This window comes from Penicillium argentinense (genome assembly GCF_028826775.1).
Source record: "Penicillium argentinense strain IBT 30761 chromosome Unknown utg000004l_segment0_segment0, whole genome shotgun sequence".
Classification (NCBI taxonomy): domain Eukaryota; kingdom Fungi; phylum Ascomycota; class Eurotiomycetes; order Eurotiales; family Aspergillaceae; genus Penicillium; species Penicillium argentinense.
Genome location: NW_026622663.1, coordinates 912,743 through 931,132, shown reverse-complemented (window position 1 = coordinate 931,132; position 18,390 = coordinate 912,743). Strand labels below are relative to the sequence as shown.

The following is an 18,390-nucleotide window of genomic DNA, read 5'->3' as shown; positions in this document are numbered from 1 at the left end:
ACCCCGATGGATGTATATCTCTGACAGGTATGACGTAGTTGCATAACCATCCTTCTTATGGCTACCCTACCTCGAGACGGAATACACAGTAGATGAGCAGTGGAAAGATAGTTAAAATTTAGTGGTATCAAAACTTAAATGTTCATTTCATCTCCTTGGCCTCGGAATTTGGTGCAGTCTTGGTAATCGGAGCTGGTGTGGAGAAAGCGCCGCCGATAACAAACTCAACCCCGCAACATTCAACTCCAACTCTTCCTCTTCCTCTTCCATCCACTCCAACCAACTTGAACTCTCCAATTACTATCAGTCGAACGAAAGCAACCACACTGGTGCAACCCGCAAAATGAGCGACAACCCGGACGTCCCCAACACGCAAAAGGCCTTTGTGCCCCTCGGTAGATGCCCTCACAACCCCTCGCAACCAAACACAACTAACGCCTCAAACAGAAAACAATCCCGAAGTCATGAGCCACTTAGTCCACCAACTGGGCCTCCCAGCAAACATCGGCTTCACAGACGTCTTCTCAATCGACGAGCCGGACCTCCTCGCCTTCGTCCCCCGCCCCTCCCACGCCCTCCTCCTCGTCTTCCCCGTCTCAGGCACCTACGAATCCTCCCGCCAAGCCGAAGATAGCACAATCCCCGAATACACGGGCTCCGGCCCCAGCGAACCAGTGACATGGTTCAAGCAAACCATCCGCAACGCCTGCGGCCTTATCGGCTTACTGCACGCCGTCTCCAACGGCGAAAGTCGCAAACATATCATCCCGGGCTCAGACCTCGACACTCTGCTTAAGCAGGCAGAGAACTTGGCACCGGTGGGCCGGGCTGATTTGCTGTACGAGAGCAAGGCACTGGAATCTGCACATGCAGACGCGGCGAAATTGGGTGATACCGCGGCGCCGGGGGCGGAGGATAGTGTTGATTTGCATTTTGTTGCGTTTGTCAAGGGGGATGATGGGACTTTGTGGGAGCTTGATGGGCGTCGGAAGGGTCCGCTTGCTAGGGGGAAGTTGGGGCCTGATGAGGATGCGTTGAGTGAGACTGCACTTGGACTTGGTGCGAGGCGGTTCTTAAAGGTGGAAGCTGAGGGTGGGAACCCGGATTTGCGGTTTAGTCTTGTGAGCTTGGGCCCCCTTTTTGATTAAGGGTCTTTTTTTCCCCTCTCTTTTGTTCTCGATGCCATGATATTTCGTTACATTGGTATAGGGAAGGTTATAGTTGGCGTTGATGGTCGTTATGTGGTGCAGCTCTGGTAGAGCTCAGAGACTCCAAACCTCAGGTGCTCGAATACCGAGTCAAGTATCAATGAGGAGATGATTCGGGAAGCTCTCTTGTGTATTACCCAACATTCTGATGTGAGTCTCCCTTGCCACTAGACCAGGCGAGTTGCAGCCAATGTGATGGAATGGCCTTTTCATCATTACGACCTGCTTGAATAGCATTCCCGAATGGGTTTCTCCGGGGCTTCCACCGGTCTTGAAAAGTTATCTTGGCAGTGATACATCAGTGTAGTATCAAAAGAATACCTATTTAAAAGTCATTCTTCTATCCCTATCTCATCAATAATCAGTTCCATGGGCTTTGCGTAAATTATGCCTTTGCAAATGCAATCAGTCCCGAGTCGGGTTATTGGCGCTTGGTGTAAAATTGCCCTGTCCTCACCGGCACTACCATTACAAGGGCCCGGGGGGACGCTTGTAGAAAACGCTCCCGCCGCTCAAAGACTCGAGCACTCACAACCTGCACCACGCTAATGCCCCCAAACAAGCAGCACAATCGCCAGCGGGCTCATTATAGAAAAGCAGTAAATCCAAATGATGCGTTCTGAAAGGCCACACTGCGACCCAGATATTCAGTTGCGAACCCAACTTGCATTGCAGTCAGAACGAGGGCAATATACACCGTCGGGGCCGTGATAGGAGCCATGTTCTCTTGAAACAGCTCCACAGGAGACCTGTATTCGCCTCGAAAGCCCCACAGTACGTTCCCGTAGCAGACGGCGAACACCTTGTTGAGGCGTAATAGTCTTAAGTCGCCAAAATGTTACCTAAAAGGAATGTATCTGGCACAATCGGACCGATTCAATAAAAACTGCTGAACGATGCTTCGCCAGACTTTCCAAGTAATCTGTGTAGGGAGCAAAGAATATTTTCGAGCAATGACGAAATCACTCTCGTGACGACTCAGATGTAGGGACGAATACAAGAACCTGAGGGCATATGCGAATGGCCTTTTGTGTCGACATCTTGCCCCTTGTACCCGAGCACCGTCACAGGTTTCGTTGCAGATTAAATAGGCCGGCCAAAACCCAGAGCCTACAAGGTAGGGGAAGGGGGGAGAGGCTTCATGTGGATGCGGCGACGATTTTTTTCATACTAAATACTGTAGTGGGGAGACCCCCTCCCCCTACTACATGGGCGCCATCCAGACTATGTGACATAGCCGGCAGTATGCAGTGGCCGGATAGCTAGTTCCAGAATACACCTTCTTACACCTCCCCGAACTGACCCTACATTTGGGATTCTCGCTATTTCCTGATTGCTACGCGTGTGTTTTGTGGTGGTTTTTCTGCTGAATCGACCCGCACGTCTCAGCGCGTGCTGCCATCGAGCGTTCCCCTCTTCAATACATATCGATATTTTCATCCAGTACGATCCCAAATGAGGATGCAATCACAGCATGCAGCGGCTGCCTTCGGGTTGGATCGCTGGCGTATCAGAGATACTCCCGGATTTGGTTAAGTCGGCCTACTGACAGGTCTGTATCGAGAAAGGGGAAGACATCGTGGGCAGGATTTTGGAGACCCAAATCGTCCCTATAGCAAGCTGCTAATAGCAGGTTGTGCAGATTTTGGAGACCCAAATCGTCCCTATAGCAAGCTGCTAATAGCAGGTTGTGCAGATTTTGGAATGACGGGGAGATCAAAAGGTTCCAGCTCGAAGGGTGGCTTGCGCCGGGCTCTTGGGATTGACGTTTGACATGGACAGGGGGCCCATCTTCTGAGATAGATGGAGACGGTGCTTCATTATGGGATTGTGATCCGGGAGTTGCAAGCCCAGGAGGCGGGGCTTCGCTGTCACTGTTGGGCATGAGGAGAGCTGAACTTGAAGATTTGGGTAGTGACACGAGAGAGGTAAAGTGGAAACCGGGTTTCAACTTGAGATGCGGCTTCTCCTACCACGCGAGGCACAGGCACGTGGAGGCGGAGCAGGAAAAAGCAAAAGAGCGAAACGCACAAAGTAAGATAGTATGAGAGCATCGCATTAAGAGCTTTAGCGTTCATTATTATTATGACTATCGGCACGACGACAACAAATCTAATCTAAATCTATTTTGGTTGCCAACCACATCAACTTTTCACCACCTCCTGAACCGGCGTAACAGTCCTCGTCTCGGGTCCATTCTCAACAAATGAGCTCTTTTCAGTTCCTGAATTTCCAACCTCCCGCTCCGACTCGGTATCCGGCACACCACCCTGCGTCCCAATCGTCAAGAAAGGAACCATAAACAACGAAATACCCGCTGCAGCAGCGGCGAACCAGAACGTCGCCAGATAAGGACGGATAGCCGGGGTGGAAGCGGTCATTTGGTGAGCGACCGCACTATTGACGGACGTCGCGATGCCGAGACCGAGGTTGTTGCAGAGTTTGCTGACGGTGTTGAAGATGCCGCCGGCGATGGATTGTTGGGAAGGCGGGAGGGAGGACATCACGTACATCTGTGAAGATTAGTATCTGAATATCATGTGGAAGGGGAGTAGAGTGACGTACGTTCGTTACATTGAACTGAATATCCGCGCCCACGACGACGAGGACAAGTGCGGGGAAGATGTAGGCCCAGTAGATCGCGTCTTCTTTCATGAAGCTTAGGATCAGGAAAGAGGCTGTGTACGCCAAGGCGCCGATGCCAGTGAGGAGCTTGTTGCTGACGCGGTGCAGGACTAACCCGCAGACCACGTTCACTAGGACACCGCTGACAACCATGGGGAGTAGTCTGACCGTGATATCGAGTGCTGTGAGATTCTTCACTTCCTGCAGATAGAGCGAGAGGAAGAATGTGACGGCCGAGAAGCCCATGAAACCGAGACAGAAGGTCGCCATAAGCTGGATTCGTGGTTGGTATGGAACTGTAAGGAGGGAGGGCTGGCACATACAATTGAAAAGTTTCGGTCCTTCCATACCCACAGAGGCATCAATGCGTGTTCGGCGATTGATTGCCAGTAGATAAAGACACCCAGAAGAATGAAACCGACGATGAAAAGGCCGAGGACGTATCCCGTTCGCCAGCCATCAGGCGCATCACCAGCCAACCTAGTAGAACATATCAGCAACAATCCCACACCTAAAGTAGAAACGGGAAACGAGCTGGGGAACTCACGAAAGCGAACTCGAAAAAAAGCAAACCCCACAATAACAAGCGCAGTCCCAACCAAATCAAATTTTCGAACCGCCTCCATACTAACCGGGGTCCTCGCAAACCCATCAGCAGGTACGGTCCAAACCGTTAACGCGGTAAAGATCGCATAAACAACGGCGAGTGCCCAAAATGACGCACGCCAATTATACTCATGGCTCGCGACGCCGGAGATAATCATACCCCCAACAAAGCCGAGCGGATTCCCGGCGCTGAAGCAGGCGAAGGCGCGATTCTTTCGTTTGGAGGGCTTCTCGTAGACGGCGCCGAGGGCGCCGACGGCGGGCGGAACGACAGCTGCGGCAAATAGGCCCAGGATTCCGGAGAAGACGTCCATGTAGATTGCGTTTGTGGCGAAGCCGGCGACTAGTAGTGAGAGAGTGAAGCCTGCCATGCCGAGGATGAAGAGGGACTTGCGGCCGAACATGTCGGCTAGTTTTCCGAATGTTAGGAGGAAGGCGCCGCTGCTTAGACTGGTGGTTGTTAGATTATTTCTTGGGAATGGGGGACCATTCAATTGGAGGAAAGAGTGCACGTACGAAGCTCCGGCATTAATCCAGGTAATCTCGGCGGAATTCATGTGCAGGTCTTTTCCAATGGATGCAGTTACGCCGACGATACATCCTTGGAAAAAGGATTGTTGGCCGATAGCCATTGTAGCCGTCAAAACGAAAAGACACTCCTGCAACGTGGACCTGAAGCATTTCGGGCGTTGCGCATACAGCGGCTCAACCGCTCCGCACTCGGTACCCTTTTCCGGGTCATGGTTGTGTCGATGGTCAATTGCGTCTGGCAGGTTGGTAGATGCCAGAGCTGGCATAGGTACAGCCGGGTCAACCGGTGCAGACATGTTAGACCTTTAATTAAAGGTCAAGCTGCGATCGCAGGGCGGAAATAAACGCAGCTCTGGTGGGGAGTGTGGAGGACGGAAAAGCCGAATTGGAGAGAGCGGATCTGATTGCGAGAGGCTAAATATTTAGCCCCGACAGAGATCTCGGAGATAAGTGCCTGTCGTAGTTGGCGAGAAAATTATCCAAATGGCTGCGAGGATGTAGCCAGTTGATATGAGAATGTTTTTCTGGGGATGTCGAGGCAGAAGTAGGTTACTTGCCGAATTGTGCGACATCGAGATATTTTGAAGTGTCTCGATTTCACCGCTGCAAATCGGCCTTTGTCAGCCGCGGGCGAATTCCGCAGATATTTACCTAACGGCCCCCAAGTGCTGACCGATTAAATAGAGCACTAGTGTATCGTCGGTCTTCGGGGCAAGCTCTTCACCGTAATAAATTACCGAAGGCGCGAAGTGAGTCACTAGACAGGATTGCCTGAGATCTTGGTTAACCTTGTTCAATCGAGATGTTGTACTAGCCCGACGACACTTCGACTTACCTACAGCACTAAACTATTGTCGGCCTTCGGTCAAAGCAATGCATCGTAATAGATTACCATAGGCGCGAGTTGAGTCACTAGATAAGATCGCCCGTAGGATCTAGATTAACGTTCGATCGAGATCAGTTGTACTAGTCCGATCCACACCATCGAGCTGTACAAGTTGGACTGCTCTCACTTTCTACTTCGACAACGGGTACCTCCACAAGGAAATCGTACTTACCAGGACATAGAGCTACCGAGGTAGATCTCACAAATACAATTCTCATCATTATCCAATCATTACCCAATCAATCCTCGCTCTCAACCCACCAATCCTCCATATTAAACTTAATAGCTTGATCACCACAAGCCCACCATCCCGCCGTCAAATTCCGCGCAAACATCTCCAACGCAGAATACCCGCATCCACCACCAGCGAAAAAGACTTTCTCGAAAAGCTCTCTCAAATTTGGCTTGCGGGAATGGACGTCCGGTACTGCGACGATGACTCGTCTAGTCACATCCACCTTCTGCATGTCACGCCATTTTAGCCCAGAACAAAAGAAGAGTCGTACCTCAGGTACTAGAATTTACTCACATTCCTCGAACTCCGCCGCCCAACCATCAAAATCTCATACGGCTTCTTCACAATCCCATCTAACGGATAAACAGGCCGTCCGTCCGCCGTCACCTTAACCCAGACCCATTCCTCAACCAACTTAAAACCAGCACTGGTAAACATCTCGTGCGCCGCCACTCTCGCTTTATACGAGTTTGTGACCCAGATTGCGGCGATGGTCTCATCGTGCATGCCGCCTGCATTATGGGCGTTCATGGAGTCGGCGTCGACTTCCCGCGAGGCGTTTGGCGGGTACGAGTAATCCCGGAGCACGGCGCCGAGGCTTGAGATCAGATCTGACATCTGGAAATCTGTATCGTAGTCTTTGTTTCGTCGGACGGATTTATTGGGCCAGGGAGGGTCGGCGAGGATGAGGTTGAATTTCTTTTGTTTGGGGAGTGGTGGGATGGGGTGTTTTCCTGTACCTTGCAGTTGGTTCCGGTGTGAGGTCTTTAAGGGCAGTAGGCCTTGGACGAATGCTGCTTCAGGTGGGATTCTGTATTCCTCATATACGACAGAGCCCTGCTCTGTCGTTCTCTTGGGAATACCAATCACAGTCGATTCCGGCGAGGGATTCTTCACGAGGGTGTTCAGGGCGCAGGTGGAGGAGAAAAGATTTGGAGTACTTGGTGAGAGAATACATGGTGGCTCGCCCTGGGTCATTTGGCCGCATTTTCCATTGTGCAGTTCACATTCAACCCAGTCCTTGTCTCTGCGCTGCATGTGGTCATCCAGAAGATGTCTAGGATGAAACCATTTGGTGACTGCACCTGAGTGGAAGGCAAAGGCGAGCTCGCCTAGTGCTCTCTGTACAGCTGGCGCAATGACATTTTCATGGAAATTTGTCTCGGACTCTGGGGTGTTTGCTAGCAGTTTGTTCCGCTTGGCGTCTGTTGTTGGCTCGAGGGATCCCCACGGTGTTGTTAGCGGGGATGTTGAGAGAAGAGTTCTTTTTTCTTGTTTCCATGGGCAGATGTGATGAGTGGTTGGTGGTGTTGCATCTGCAGGGTGCTGAGCTCCTGTGCTTGGGCGATTGATGTGGGGATGTCGATGATGAAGAGTGATTGTGAAGGGTTTTGGAAGAGGATGGCTGTCCTGTCTTCTTCGGTACTCATTTTAACCAGCAAGTGACCTACTCGACGATCGCGTGGCCTGTGGGTTGGGAGTTGGTGGTGATGTTTGGGAGCGGGAGGGTTGAAGTTGTTGCTGCGGTGTTTTACCCGTCGACGTGCGGCGGTGTTGACCTCGAAACGGACACACCCGCCAGGCTTCACACCGCAGCCTAGGAACTACTAGCAGTAGTGTGCATAATTCCCTACGATGGATACAAAGGCATTGAACCTTTTTCTTTACCCTAAGGTATGCTACTGATGATACACGCTAAATTTATCCATTGGAACCACGCCGTAGTGCAGTCTCGCTGTCAAATGTAGGTTTCTCGAAGATCAAAGATAAGGGCTTGATACATGGATCATTCGAGATCGAGGAGAAAACCAAAAAAAGAAAACGCTCGGCTCCATGAAGAAAGCATCAGATGTTGTGGTCCACACTACCCGTTTTTTTTTGCATTCCATTGCATGCTCCCCCTAGAATCTCCATACCGAAGATCCCCATCTCTCCCATCCCAACCTGCCAGCGAGCCAGCGTCCAGCCAGGAAGAGAAAATGAGAGTTAGAGATAGGTAGGAATCTCATCCATAGCAAAAAACCCGCTGAAATCTCCATGATAGAATGGCCGCAGAAAAAGATAAAAATAAAAAATAAAAAAAATAAAAAAAGTGAACGGAAATGGATTTATACATGATGATGAAAGCGGTCTGAAAATTTCAATTAAAATCATACGCGGGTCGATTCAGCGCTGCAGAGCTTATCATCAGTATCTTGCCTTGAACTTGCCAACCTAGTAGTCATAGAAACTCACCCGTCCACGTCGGCCTCCACCAGACTGCCCCTGCACGGCCTGTGCCTGAGTGTAGTACTGGGGAGGATATTGGTACATCTGGGCTGGGTTGACCACCGGGCTGAACTGCTGCTGAGGGTAGTTCGACTGGCCCAGCATGGGTCCAGGGCTCATTTGGCCCGGGGCAGCGGAGAGAGGGGTCTGCTGAGTCTGCAACGAGCGCAGGTTTTCAACGGAAGGCGAGCCGCCAGGGTATCCGTAGTTGGCGCCGGGCATACCGGGGTACATGCCGGCGGCAGAGACGCCGCGAGCCTGAGCTGCCAGGTAGTTCTGGTACTGCAATTGTTGCTGAGAAAGCGGGGCGCTAGAGTCCTGGGGGAAGCCAACGCCATTGACGCCGCCGAGTCCGTTCAGAGGGTTGCCGAATCCATTGAGTCCATTGCTGCCATACGGGTCGAGAGGGGGGTTGTTCTGATCAGCAGAGATAGGGCGCGAGCTGTCCTGGCCAAGCATAGCTGACGGGAACTGTCCGCTGTACTGTCGCTCCATGGGAGGCTGCGAGGGGAAGTTGACACTTCCGTGACGAGAGGATTGACGGTGGGACTTTTCGGGAGTGGAAGAGTGGCTGGCGCCATGGTCGCGGCTGTGGTGGTGGTCACGTCCAGCGCCACGCGAAGATAGACCGACTTCATCCATGAGACGCTTGTATCCCTGGCTGGGGGAGGCCTTGAGTTTGGTGAGAACCTTGGAGACGTTCTTCACCACCTCCGCGCGCATTGACTCGTCGAAGAAGGGAGTGGTCAAGACCTTGAAGATCAAAGTAGCGCCAGAAGTCTGGTCAGACAGAATCTTCTCCAGAACCTCATCGCCTGGGCTGAAGAAGAGAGCCTTTAGAACGATGTCCCGAGCCTCGGCCTCGTTGCGCTGATTGATGACCTTGAGCACTGTAAGGTAGGCGACCTTGTGAGTGCACAGGTGCACAAGGTGGGGGACAAGTCGGGGGGCGAGAACGGTGCGACGGCGGGGGAATGTGCAAGTGTCGAGGAACCAGGTAAGGAGAAGAGCGCCGTTGGCGTTGGTAGCGAGCTGAACGCTGTGAAGGGCGATAGCGGCAGCAAGCGCTCTCTGCTGGTCCTTGGAGGCATGGTGGCTCTCGAGACAGGCCCGCATGGCACGAGCTCCAAAGCGGCCCTGAGCAACCTCCCACATACGGCTCAGCATGGTCTCGAAAATGAAGTCGTTGTAGGGAGCACCGAAGCGCAAGCAGCACTGTAGAACGTAGTTGCCATACTGGTCAAGGAACAACGGAACAGTGTAAGGTCGGAGGGCATCCACGATCATCTGCATCTGAGCAGGGGTCTTGGCAACATCGATGATCTTTTGCGCAGCCCAGGTACCGTTCTTGTGAACGCCAATCTCGGCAAGATGGGGAGCAATGTGCGTCAGCATCTGCTCCTTGGTAGACTCCGAGCAGAACTCGAACAGCTTCTGCACGACGGTGTTACCCAGGTAGTCCGAGGAGAGCTCAGCGATCTCGGGGAGCATAGAGCCAGCAGTTTCCTCGATCTCTGAAATGGGGCAAGCGCCATTGTCAATTCGCTTGCGAATATCACGCAGGCGAGGCGCATCGAACATTCGTGTCTGGCTGGGCTCCTGAACAGGAGGGATCTCATCTTCGAACGCGTCATATTCAATCGCATTCTGGATGCTGTTGGTGATGTTATGCAAGTCCTCGTCGCTAGCTGCAAAGTCCCGGACGATGTCCACCATCTCGGGCAACAGGTCGGGAAGATCGGGAATGACCGGCGCAGCACCCAGGTTGTTCGTCTGGTCAATGTTGTCGGCGCCCACGTTGGATTTGAAAGTCGGATCGGGAGTGGGGGAGGACTGGATACCATTGGCACCGGGAGTGCCAGTGGCAGAAACGCCAGGGACCTTGGCGTAACCAATTCGTACAGGGCCGGCGCCTGGGAAGATCTCCTTACCGTTGAGCAACGACTTGGCTTGAACGGCGGCCTCAATGTTCACGAAGTTCACAAATCCACAGTTCTTGTGAGTCAGGACTCGGGTGGACTCGATCTTGCCGTAAACACCGAAGATTGCCTCGAGGGATGTCACGGTTGTTGACACAGGAATGCTCCCAATCCACAGAGCACGAGTCGGTCCGTCCTGGTTGTTCTCGTCGGCCATCTCACCACCAGGTCGCACACCCACGGCAGCTCCACCGGCCCCAAGACGCATCATTTGGACCGCATCCGCAAGTTCGTCGTACTCGCCATTCTCCGAGATAGGCAGGTCAGCCGCACTGAAGCTGTTGTCACCGAGACGGGAGGGAGTGGCGAGGTAGTTTCGAATGGAGGATCGCTGGGGAGGAGCCTCCAGGATACCGGCGGTGCGCGCGCGAGGTCGGCTCACGTTAGCGTGATTGGCAAAGGCCTGAACGGCCAAGTTGTGCTGGTGAATTTGGGCTTGGGTGGCGGCGAGTTGAGCAGCCGTTGCAGCGGCCGAGGGAGTTAGGGTTCCCGAAGGAAGTTGAGAGTAACGGCTCTCGTATTCCAGATCCTCGTCATCGGCGTACTTTTCCTTAGCATTCACGGAATAAGAGCGGAATCGATTATTGTTATTCTTCATCATCGCCAGCTCAGCCAGGAGTGGCGGCAGAGCAGATGCTTGCTGCTGCTGTTGCTGTTGCAAAAGTGCCTCCATCGAGGGCCGTGCAAGAGTCGCCCTCGCCTGCTGGGGAGTCTCCGCAAGACCCAAGTAGTCCAGTGTCTTCACGTCGGAGTCGGCCAAACCGTCGCGCGAGAAGGATGACTGGCTCGGGGAAGTCGGGCCCTCGGAGGATCGAATGCTCGTGAGTGTAGTGGCTCTCTCGCGACCAGTAGACCAGTTGGTAGAGAACAAAGACGGGCCGAACGGTCCACCACCGCCCAGCAGACTGCTCCGTTGGGGCATCGAGCCAGCTCGAAGACGTGAAATCATAGCCGGGTTGGGAGCGCCGGCGGAGGTCGCAACCTTTACACCCGAGTCGATGCCAGAGACACCGGGGGGTCGGAAAGGGCTGGTTGAGGGCGTCGTACGAGATGTCTGCGACATGAACGGCTGCTCGAGATCCATCTCGTTGAGGGTGGTCATAGGGGGGAATCGGGAGGGCACGGTGCCAGCTCGGGCTCGACGGCCAGAGCCAGACATGGGGCCACTGGTGGTCGGAATCAGGTCGGGAAAGCTGTCCTGGCTGGGCGACTCGGGGATATTCTCGCGAAGCGGGGTGGAGTGCCCACTGGTGGGCGGACCCCAGATGCTGGGGGAGACACCTTCCTGTGCCTGGATCTCACGAGCTCTGTACGAGTCAGATGTTAGCGCACTTTCACTTTCATTTCTGGGCCAAAAAGCAACTTACCGCTTCGGGTAAAGGCGAGTTCCCAGCTCGTGGGAAGGGGATCCAGCCCCAAGCCTCGCAGAACCGATCGATCCTGCAGGTCCGAATGGCGATTTGGAGGGTCCAGTCGAAGGCAGGTCGCTGGGAGAACTCCGCCCTGTCGACGACCCCGACAAGGGCTGGGAGGTGGCGATGTAGTTGTAGCTCATCTGGCTCTCGGGGCGCGAAACCGGTAGCATTGCGGGATTGTGTGCTTTCGCCTCTCGGGAGAAGGCAGCTCTGTATGTCCGTTCCGCTCTCTCGCCCGTGCGCAGATATCTGAAGGAGGGATGCTGAGTCTGTCACTCAAATATGAAGTGTCTAGTGCTTAGAGGCGGCGGTTCGTCGTAACCATAAGGTGGATGTGAGAATCGAAGAGGTGGGTGGCAGGAAGCAAAAAAGGACTTAAATCCTCAAGAGTATTTAAGTGGATCCTGTAAGTGATGGAAAAAAGGTCGAGGTCAGTGACTGATGGATCAAGTGAAGGCGGAGGATGTTTGTGTTCACTTCGGGAGAGTCCCGGAGCCGCGCAGAAACGGGGGGAGGGGTTGACAAAGCGCTGCCACTCAGGTGGTTGTGGGGAGGAAAAAGTGAGGCGAAGGTCGCAAAGTGACCTACCAGAGAAGAATCGACTGTAATCGCGCGAGGTGAATCTGAGGGAACGATGACCTCCGATGCGTGTGCCCCGAGGCGATGGCAGTCCAGCGGGCTCGAATCAGCGTTGCTGTTGCTTTAGGCGTTCGCTTTCTTCGCAATCTCTCGTCGTCGACGGGGCGCTTTAGGAAAAGAGATGCATAAGAATGAGAGCAGTCCCAGCACGCGAAGGAGTGTCGAGTGAGGACTGGTACGAGGCGAGCGAAAGGATGATCAACGGGTGGTCCGAAGGGATCGAGGTGGCTGGAGTGCCAGTTAGTTTGCGCTGCGGGAAAGAGGCGAAGGAACCAGAGAAACAGGCCCCCGGGGGATGGAAGAAGGACGGACCGAGGAGACTCGCACGGAAGAATTCACGGAAAGAAGAAAAGAGAAGTCGAAGAGAAGTGAGGACGAAGTCAAGGGGAGAAGGGCAGGGTGGAAAGAAGGAGAAGATGTTGGGAGCTGGCCGGATGTCGAGGAAGTTGGCTGTGGTTGGTGGAGAGGACTCCTCTTCAGCTTCAAAATTCCCACAATCCAATTGTCGCGGGTCTCGCTGGCCGGTGTCTACGAAATTCAAGCTCTACAGTCCTGACAGATTTTACGGAGGGCAGCGTGGGTTCTACCAGCTGAACTGTCCTACGGCCTGTGTTGTTTTTACATATACACCACCCGTCAGGTTCGTTCGGGAGTCGGCAGGGCCGCCGGTGGATTGACACTGCCCCATCGATGTCATGGCCCCGGAAACCCAACGATTAAATTCGAGTTTCCTGGAGACGGGAGAGGCTAGCACGACTCGAGCATCAGACACTTGCTTTTGTAGGCGTAGAGAGCAAATTAGCACTAGCAGACCCCCAGCATTCCGCACACAATCCGGTTAAAGTCTCCCCTGTCATGGACAAAGGCGTGTTTTTAGCATGCTTGGTGAACTCCCAGACGTGGGCACGCAGCGACAGCCACGAAGACCGCGAAAGCCCCGCATTCCGACTGCGTCATGCCTCATAACGTCTCGAGTCCAGAATAACAAGTCAAAGCAGTCCATGGCCCCGATTGAAACCCTCCAAATACGATGCAAATACACAGCCAGTGCCTGGGACGGGAGGTGATGCAATGTTTGAAATGCAAGGGACCAGGCCGTCGTGATGTTCCGGGACCGTGCCGAGATACTGTTTTTCTGGGTGTTGCACGCAAGGGATGGGTCAGGTACGTGTCCTCGTCCTTGTCTGGATGGGTGCGCTGGCTGGGTCAATACAATTGTAGGGTGAGATCATCTCGGATATGTTGCGAGGTCAATGCTCAGCCAGCCTATAGACACCGTTGATACCGCTGAGTTTGCATTTAACGCAGTGCTTGCGAGATCTCGTGGGCCGTACAGGGTCCGCCAAGGTCCGGGGAGCATTCTCGGCTTGGTGGGCGGGACGGTCGGAGGTCTGCCAGGCACCACAGTGTGCCTGGCGGCTTCATGAGGGCCGAACAGGCCAGTCTGAAAACAGATGACTGTAGAGGCAGCATCCAGGTGAGATGCAGATGCAGATGCAAGTATTATCCTGGCCAAGCGTAGCGAAGTGCCTAGCGCCAACTGAAAGTTGACCGGGAAGCATGATTTTTCTGCCTGAGGCAGGAAGGCACCCGCCACGGCCGCAGGCCACACGCCATGGCCGCTCGGCGGTCGCGCCTTGCCGCGAATCTTCAACTCCCAGGCCGCAACGCGTTCCAGTCGTTGGGGCATCTCGTGGACCTGCACCCTTTCCCACATTCAACACCTATTCCCAGCAGCCACGTTTCGCTGGAGACTCTCGATTTAAACGAACCGAAGCACAACCGAGCTGGTATCGATCATCGACACAACTGTGAACCATGGCCGACCCGATGGAGACGGAGCCCTCGTCGGGGCTCCCGTCCTCCCCAGAAGAAGAGGAGGAGCTGGAAGAGCAAGAGGCACAGTTCGAGACTCTGATTTCAGGGCGTGAGAAACGAAGCACCGCCGGACGACACATGGCAGCTCTGCTCGATGCGGCTCACGACGACGACCTTGCGCTGCTCTTTGAGGAAGTGGAAGATGATAACGAGTTTGAGAACGAAGAAGCAGAGGACGAAGACATGGGACTCGACTCATCCTCCGATGATGACGATGACGACCAAGGCCCGAATGCGCAGAATGACTACGAGGGCGAAAAGCAGCTACAAAAGGAAGAGCGCAAGAAGCGACGCGCGCAGACCGACCTTCGATTCCAAATGCTTCAAAAGAGAGTCAAGATCAATCCGATGGTGTCCTCTTCCTCCGCCGTACCCGCGCCCCGTCCGAAAAAGAAGTCTGAGCGAATTTCCTGGATCCCGACAGTCGAAGATGGGCCTGTACGATCATCTTCGCGCCGGCAGACGATGGTCAACAAGGAAATGACGCACGCTCGTCTCAAGGACAGTCAGGAGAAGCGTATCCGGATCATCGCGACTATGAAGGAGGCCGAGGAGCGAAAGGCCCATTTGAAGCCAAAGAAAATGACCCAGGAGGACCGTCTGGCCGAAGCTGAGCGAGTTGAACGGCTCAACAGCAAGAGTTTGAATCGCTGGGAGCGGACAGAAAAGAAGAAAGCGGAGGAACGAAAGGCCAGGATCGAGGCATTGCAGAATCGTCAACTGGAGGGCCCTGTCATTTCCTACTGGAGTGGGCTGGCTACATGGACGAATGGTCGTCTTACACGCGTGGGCAAGGTTGATATCGAGGTCAAGCCGGAGAAGGCTGAGAAGAAGAAAAAGAAGCTGGAGAAGGATGAGAAGGCCAGCGAATCGCAAGACGCACCGAGTACAGCACCAGCAGAGCCAGGCCAGCCAACTCCCGCGCAACCAGGAGATACGACTGTGTCTGTGCCCACACAACCTGCGGATGTCAATACTCAGGCAGGAGATTTTCCCGCTCCAGCACAAGCAGAGTCGGGCGTAACTACACAATCTGAGACTACGCCTGCGCAATCACAACCACAACCGCAAGCTGAGGACGATGCGTCTGCCCCGACAAATCCTGTTCACGCCCAACCCGAAGCTCAACCCGCCTCGACTCTCCTCCCTGATCATAAGACTTCATCTGATGGGCAAATTCCAGCGGCGACCGCGGATGTCGAAATGAAATCGCCAACAGCAGTCCTTGCTGACAAGGACAATGAGATAGGCCAATCGGGGGTGAACAGAACACCGGGAAAATACCCGGTGCCAGTCGTAGAGATCCCCATCTCGCGATCAGCTCAAACCTCTCCGAGCAAGGCGTCGCCGACCAAAAGCCCCGCAGCGCAATCTGAAGAGAAGGCCCAAGCTATGGAGATTGACCAACCGGCAACCCCAGCCGAGCCACCAGCCGATGCAGCAGCCGATACGATCCAGGCCGAAGCACCAACACAAACACCAACACCGCAGTCATCGGCAGGCGATCAAGCCAACGTGCCGGCCGCCACCGGTAGTGCTACCCAAGTGGCTGCAGGGGAAGCGCCTCAGGCGAGCATCAAATCGCCAACTACGGACGCGCCGTCGGAGCACGTTACACATCCCCCCGCCGTGACGACAGAGCCATTGGACCCTAAGGCCCCTTTGGCATCGTCGACCGATGCTGCACCTGCACCCGCACCCCTGCACGCCACGCCCGCGCCCGCGCCGGCAGCAGCCACGATCCAGGATCCTACCCTCCCATCACAGACCCAATCACTTGATGTGAATGAGGGACCAGCCCTCCCGCCACCCCCACCAGTGATTGAGCACACGGGGCGCAACCTGACGATCCTAGAGAATTTCGACGAGAAGACAGCGCAGAGCAAAAAGTACAGCATGTACTTTAACGCGAAAAAGCCACCGCGTCTTACGAGTGAGTGTGAATTCCAATTCGAGGAAGACAGCGAAGACAGCTCTTCCGAGCAGAAGACGTCTTCACAAGAATCCCAATCCGAGTCCGATACTGACAATGAAAACAAAGAAATCTCATCATCTCTATGTGTCATCACCTCACTCCCTTCCCGCTACCGCGACCCCGAAACCCACCTCCCCTACGCTAATTCCTACGCTTACAAACAGATCCGCAAGATGCTGTCGCAGGGGTACACCTGGAGCTCCATGCTGGGCTGCTTTGTCGGCGCGGTGGATACCGCTGCCCGCGGTGTGCCGGATCGCTTTGTCGGTAAGCATATCAGTGGTCTGACAGTCAAGCGCGAGGAGGAGAAGAAGGACGACAAGGCGGATGGTGCGACTGGAGCTGGCACGACGGCCGAGCCGATGGAGGTTGATGGTTGAGCCAGCCCCGATTAAGATGAGAAATGTACGATAGCAATAGCTGAAGTTCAATTGATACCCACCACTGCATTGCAGGAAATCCAATCCAAACACTCTACCCAAATAGGCTCGAGTCCAAACATCATCTTCTCCACATTGAGTCATTGACTACCCCAGCACTCCACTACTACCAGCCTGGGCATAATTATGGTATGTAGAGGTCTGGATGATGTCAGTCGCAAGGTAAACGTCAGGGACGGCCGAGTCGAGCCGGGGATTGAGGCGGAAGGCGACGGGAGTTAAAGCATTTTTACTCTTTCACTTACCCTACCTCCACGCATAGGGTATTAGAGTTATGATTTGAATTCGGTTACCGTGGAGAGTAATGTCTCGTCTGACGTGGATCTATCCTCATGACAGAGTTTTCCGCTGTCAACACCCCCCACCATACTTCCTGTAGGGTAACACAATGGTCAGGATCATGATCGCCATTGTTCTGTTTCTATTCACGTCTTCTCCACCTCTGATCTTCAGGGAGTCTTTGATCCACACTCCCGGAATAAAAAATAAAAGTCCGTCCTTAGTAACGCCAGGCGTCACCAATTACCCCATCGATTACTCCCTTAGTATTAGTATCGATGCCAACGATCTAGACCTCCGCGTAGACTGGAGTCTTCCCCATCGACCCGAAACAGATCAACGGCTGATCGACGACTACGTTCGAGAATTTTTCACCTTACGTAGTGTGACCTGAGTATGGGGACATCCCCACCGCGCTTTACGGCATCTGCTACGTCAGGTGTCTAGACCTCACACATAGGTTTTTTTTTTTTTCTAGGCGGATTCTAGACCTGCTGCACCTACATAAGTACTACACACCCCTGGACCTACTAGCAGCGTAGCGGTAGTTAAATCCAACCTATGAGCCACGGCCAGCAAGGAAGTTGGAAGAATAAAGAATTAACGCGCTAGCCCCTGATCAAAACACAGCCAGAAGCCCGTAGGAAACACTCGCACGGCCATCGACGTGTCAAGGATGTGTCACGGGGTGGAGCAGGTCCACAAGACGTGCTCGAGCACCGCGGGTTCGAGAACGTCAATCTGGGTAGGGCTTTGTTCCTTCCAGCGGACAATGTGGCGTCATTTTTGTAATTTCGCTCATCGCACATAATAATGTTTCTGTGTATTAGGCCATCGTTGGCGTGATTTAAAAAGTACCCTAATAACATCCTTATAGGGTAGTAGTATGCCCTACTAGTAGGGACAAAATGATCACGCCAGATCCGACGCTCCGCTAGCGTGCTACAAACTTGGCAGGGAGCTGGGCTGCAGAATCGAATCTGAGCGTCGGGCACGGTCCTACCTGCGATAACACCATACCTACACTACCCTACACTACCCTACACAACCCTACACAACCCTACACATTTACACAGTAGTCAAGGCCTACGTAAGTTAGTCGATCGAATTGTAGAATTTACTATAGAGAATATCACAAAAATTAAAGATTAAATGTGGCAACTTCAGATCTAGAATACCCTAATTATAGAAGGGATGGTGAGTCAAGCCGGATAAAGTAAGCGGGCAGGTGGGGGAGTCGCGGATCCGGAAGTCTAGACTCTCCCCTCCCTCCACTAAGGTAGTAGGAGGGTACGCGTCGGCCTCGACACCACCTACCCGAGGGTATATAATTCTTTCACCTCCTCTTTGGATCGCACTAAATCACCTTTATCTGAGCTACTTCAATCTCCAGGTATGTGACCCTGCTAAACACCCTAGCCTGGGG

At 53.6% G+C, this 18,390-nt stretch overlaps 6 protein-coding genes across 6 annotated transcripts; 3 read left to right on the top strand and 3 right to left on the bottom strand.

Moving 5' to 3' along the window:
* Window positions 1-343: 343 nt before the first annotated feature.
* Window positions 344-1,148, top strand: N7532_003288 (ubiquitin carboxyl-terminal hydrolase; the record flags this gene model as incomplete). The annotated part of the gene is made up of 2 exons (XM_056615782.1): window positions 344-395; window positions 448-1,148. 2 exons carry the CDS (start codon window positions 344-346, stop codon window positions 1,146-1,148), a joined length of 753 nt encoding a protein of 250 aa, XP_056476139.1.
* Window positions 1,149-3,352: 2,204 nt separating this feature from the next.
* Window positions 3,353-5,266, bottom strand: N7532_003287 (uncharacterized protein; the record flags this gene model as incomplete). Its single annotated transcript, XM_056615781.1, has 4 exons — window positions 3,353-3,721; window positions 3,774-4,106; window positions 4,157-4,889; window positions 4,956-5,266. 4 exons carry the CDS (start codon window positions 5,264-5,266, stop codon window positions 3,353-3,355), a joined length of 1,746 nt encoding a protein of 581 aa, XP_056476138.1.
* Window positions 5,267-6,095: 829 nt separating this feature from the next.
* On the bottom strand, window positions 6,096-7,423 carry N7532_003286 (MT-A70 family; the record flags this gene model as incomplete). Its single annotated transcript, XM_056615780.1, has 2 exons — window positions 6,096-6,317; window positions 6,386-7,423. Coding segments are annotated over 2 exons (1,260 nt in total), but the record flags the coding sequence as incomplete, so codon positions are not given.
* An 882-nt stretch (window positions 7,424-8,305) lies between these two features.
* On the bottom strand, window positions 8,306-11,923 carry N7532_003285 (putative RNA binding protein Jsn1; the record flags this gene model as incomplete). Its single annotated transcript, XM_056615779.1, has 2 exons — window positions 8,306-11,645; window positions 11,706-11,923. The coding sequence occupies 2 exons, from the start codon at window positions 11,921-11,923 to the stop codon at window positions 8,306-8,308; spliced, it is 3,558 nt and encodes a 1,185-aa protein (XP_056476136.1).
* A 764-nt stretch (window positions 11,924-12,687) lies between these two features.
* N7532_003284 (uncharacterized protein) lies at window positions 12,688-12,948 on the top strand (the record flags this gene model as incomplete). The annotated part of the gene is made up of 1 exon (XM_056615778.1): window positions 12,688-12,948. The coding sequence occupies one exon, from the start codon at window positions 12,688-12,690 to the stop codon at window positions 12,946-12,948; it is 261 nt and encodes an 86-aa protein (XP_056476135.1).
* A 1,262-nt stretch (window positions 12,949-14,210) lies between these two features.
* On the top strand, window positions 14,211-16,625 carry N7532_003283 (putative signal transducer; the record flags this gene model as incomplete). The annotated part of the gene is made up of 1 exon (XM_056615777.1): window positions 14,211-16,625. The coding sequence occupies one exon, from the start codon at window positions 14,211-14,213 to the stop codon at window positions 16,623-16,625; it is 2,415 nt and encodes an 804-aa protein (XP_056476134.1).
* Between the last annotated feature and the right edge of the window lie 1,765 nt (window positions 16,626-18,390).